The sequence below is a fragment of the Carassius auratus genome, chromosome 7 (assembly GCF_003368295.1).
Source record: "Carassius auratus strain Wakin chromosome 7, ASM336829v1, whole genome shotgun sequence".
NCBI lineage: Eukaryota > Metazoa > Chordata > Actinopteri > Cypriniformes > Cyprinidae > Carassius > Carassius auratus.
The window spans coordinates 26,830,403-26,833,642 of record NC_039249.1 but is presented as its reverse complement, the minus strand read 5'-3'; the positions used below and the strand labels follow the sequence as shown (position 1 = coordinate 26,833,642).

Here is a 3,240-nt window from a genome sequence, read left to right as displayed (position 1 = left end):
ATGATCATGTTTTTGTTGTAACTATGGTGTTGTCCTCAGTCACATATGGCAAAAATAATTACGATCAACCCCTTGAGAGAGACACTGTATTTTTAACATGTTATACACATACTGTCATATTAGCCAGTACAGTTTATTCTGCTTTTAAGATCTCTTAGCATGACCTAATTATCTTTAATTATTATACTAATGTGTTGGAAAAGCATATGTTAGTTTCTAAGTCAGTGACTGGCTTTGTGTAATTCAATTCAGATGATCTTCATTAATGTTTGTTTCATATATCATAATAGACAATGTTGGTTCCTTCTCTCTGTTGCGGCAGGGGGGTGGAACTAGTTATGCAAAAAAAAAAAGAGAGAAAAAAAAAAGAAGAAGGTTTGTCTCGTGTACTTCCGTGCACAGTGCCATGCCATGGTAGTGCTTAATAATGAGTATTAAATTCTACAAACAGAGGAAATATGATGGAAGACTGTGAAAAACAAAGGTAAAGCACTAATGCTTCTGTTTTACTTTGTATATTAAATTATAAAGACATAACATTTTTATGTTAAGTTACTACCCACGTTGTAGGAAATGTAGTTTACCGTACAGTTACTGTAAAATCTTTTTATTAAAGTGGTATACAGATTTAAATAAGACCAGATTCTATCCAGCTTGTGCATGAGACGCAAAACATTAAATATAACTGAAGATTTTTGATGTTTTTATTAACTGTAGTACCTTATCATATATACCTTGTACAGCATCACCATGTGTATTAGTTATAACAAAAGTTTATTTTGAATGCATAGGTCACACATTTCTTCTCTTTTTAGTCATGGTCAATCATGTAGCGGATGCAGATCTCTTCGTTCATTTTTTATATTCACCATTCTTCTGTTCCTGTTCCTGTGCTACTACATTGTCCCTAATGAACTATCAGGATACTGGGCTGTAACAGTTGGATTATTTCTTCCTGAGAAATTTACCATTAAAATGGTCAATGATTCTCTGAATACAGTGCAAGCAGTGACTTCCGTGGAACCGTGGAAGCCTCCGGAGCCATATTGTGTGGCATACCCACACAAGTATAATTTAGTTTTGAATGAGCCAGAGAAGTGCCAGAAGGAAAACCCCTTTGTGGTATTAATGGTGCCAGTTGCTCCAAGCAATACAGCTGCTCGAGACGCCATCCGTTCTACCTGGGGATCAGAGAGGTTAGTTGGGGACAAGACCGTGAGCGTGTTATTTCTGTTGGGTCTCCCGACTTCAGAAGAAAGAGAAACGCTTCAACAAAATTTGCTACAGGAAAGTGAGAAGTATCATGACCTTATACAAAGTGATTTCTGGGACAGTTACTACAACCTAACCATTAAGACAATGGTAATGCTAGAATGGCTGACTGTTTACTGTCCGAATGCCCTCTACGCAATGAAAGTTGACTCTGATGTGTTTCTCAATGTGAAAACCTTAGTCAATATGCTTCTATCTGCCCCAAAGCAGAACTATATGACTGGACTTGTGGCTAGGAATGCAGTGGTACTGAGAAATCCTGATTCTAAATGGTATCTTCCAAATACTGTTTACGAGCCACCTTTTTATCCACCCTATGCTCTGGGCTTGGCATATGTTTTTACCCTTGACCTGCCAGAGAAACTTGTTAAGGCAGCCCAACTTGTCAAACCGGTTTACATAGAGGATGTATTTCTAGGTCTATGTATGACACATCTAGGAATTGATCTGACCAATCCACCTGATGGAAGCCTATTCAATGTCTTCCCTGTAGCATACAACCGCTGCCGCTATTCAAAACTCATTGCCACAACGACACAAAGCTTGAGAGACCAAGTTGACTTTTGGAAGGATTTACAGAGACCTGGTCCATATTGCTAATAACAAATAGTTAAATCTGTGTAATGGTCACATGACTTACATGTAACTTGCCTTACATGTAAGCTTGCCTGTCTTTTTATCCATGGACAATCAAAAACAGGCAATAAAAAAACCCCGGCTAATTATGTCTTCGGGTTCACAGAGCACAATTTCAGCCCTGATTTTTGCTTGGAAATTGCAAAAAATGTCCAAAATAGGAGGTGCTCATTCACGTAGTGTGTTTTATGAAAGACTGTGTGTCGTTGTGTTATCATTGACCTGTCAGCAACAACATTTCAAAGTCCTACAATGTGAAATGTGTTTTGACTTAAAATGCATCAGCGACGACCTACAGCCAATGAGCTGGTCAAAGGGAAGTTCAGGGGATGGAGTTAGTCATAGATGTGCAAAAACTTCCTTAATTGTTTTTATTTTCTATTTATAATTTCAAATCAGTGTACAGACAACTTGCTGCCAAAATGAATAAATCCATTCTTCTATGAGAATGTCTGTCTCTCATGTGAGCTTATCTTATTTCCCATATCAATTATCGTGTGTGTTTCATTGTGAGTTTGTTGAAAAGGCTGAGTTGTTGCCGATTCTTCCTACTGAAAAGTTGTTCTGGCTGAACATCTGATGCATGTGGCACACATAGCTGAATATTATTATCAGAACTAATGTCAGTTTTGGTAAAATAAATATCTGATTATATTTTTGCCAGAAACACCTTTGGTAACACTTTATTTTATGGTGTACAATAGAGCATGTTGCAATAGTAATAATAAATGATGCACAATTTCGTGAAACTAACTCTAAAGCAAACCTTCATTCTAACTCTAATCATACAATAAGTACATGTGGTTAATTAATATGACTTTGTACTTAAACGTATAATGTATTACTGTAACAAGGAAACAATAAAATAAATTGTAACCACGACTTCTTTTTATTTGTTCTGTTGCTTGTAATTTGTTCAGTTGTTGTTATTTACTGACTTTTCATTTGTCTTTAATAATGTAATGCTTGAACTGTTTTTGTTAGGCTAGTAGTTTTTGCTTTGGTATCAAAATGGGAATCATGAATTGTAAAATTTAACTGCTATCTAAAACTTTGATATCATATAAGCATGTCTATTAAAATACAAGATAACATGGGCAGAAAAAAAACTATGATAGTAACAAGTTACTATATATATATATATATATATATATATATATATATATATATATATATATATATATAGTAAAAAAAAAAAAACAGCGGAAAAAAATGCTTAGCCTTGAGCCATGTTCTTTATGCAAAGAAGAGGCTTTTGTTAAACAAAATGTATTGGTTCTCAAAAAAAGGTAATGACTTGAGTACATTTAAAGTGTTTGGTAATTTTTGTGG

General features: G+C 35.1%; 1 protein-coding gene across 1 annotated transcript; it reads left to right on the top strand.

The window, feature by feature from the left end:
- Positions 1–371: 371 nt before the first annotated feature.
- On the top strand, positions 372–2,790 carry LOC113106370 (beta-1,3-galactosyltransferase 2). The gene is made up of 2 exons (XM_026268233.1): positions 372–484; positions 816–2,790. Exons 1-2 carry the CDS (start codon positions 459–461, stop codon positions 1,870–1,872), a joined length of 1,083 nt encoding a protein of 360 aa, XP_026124018.1. The 5' UTR covers positions 372–458; the 3' UTR covers positions 1,873–2,790.
- The last annotated feature ends 450 nt before the right edge of the window (positions 2,791–3,240 follow it).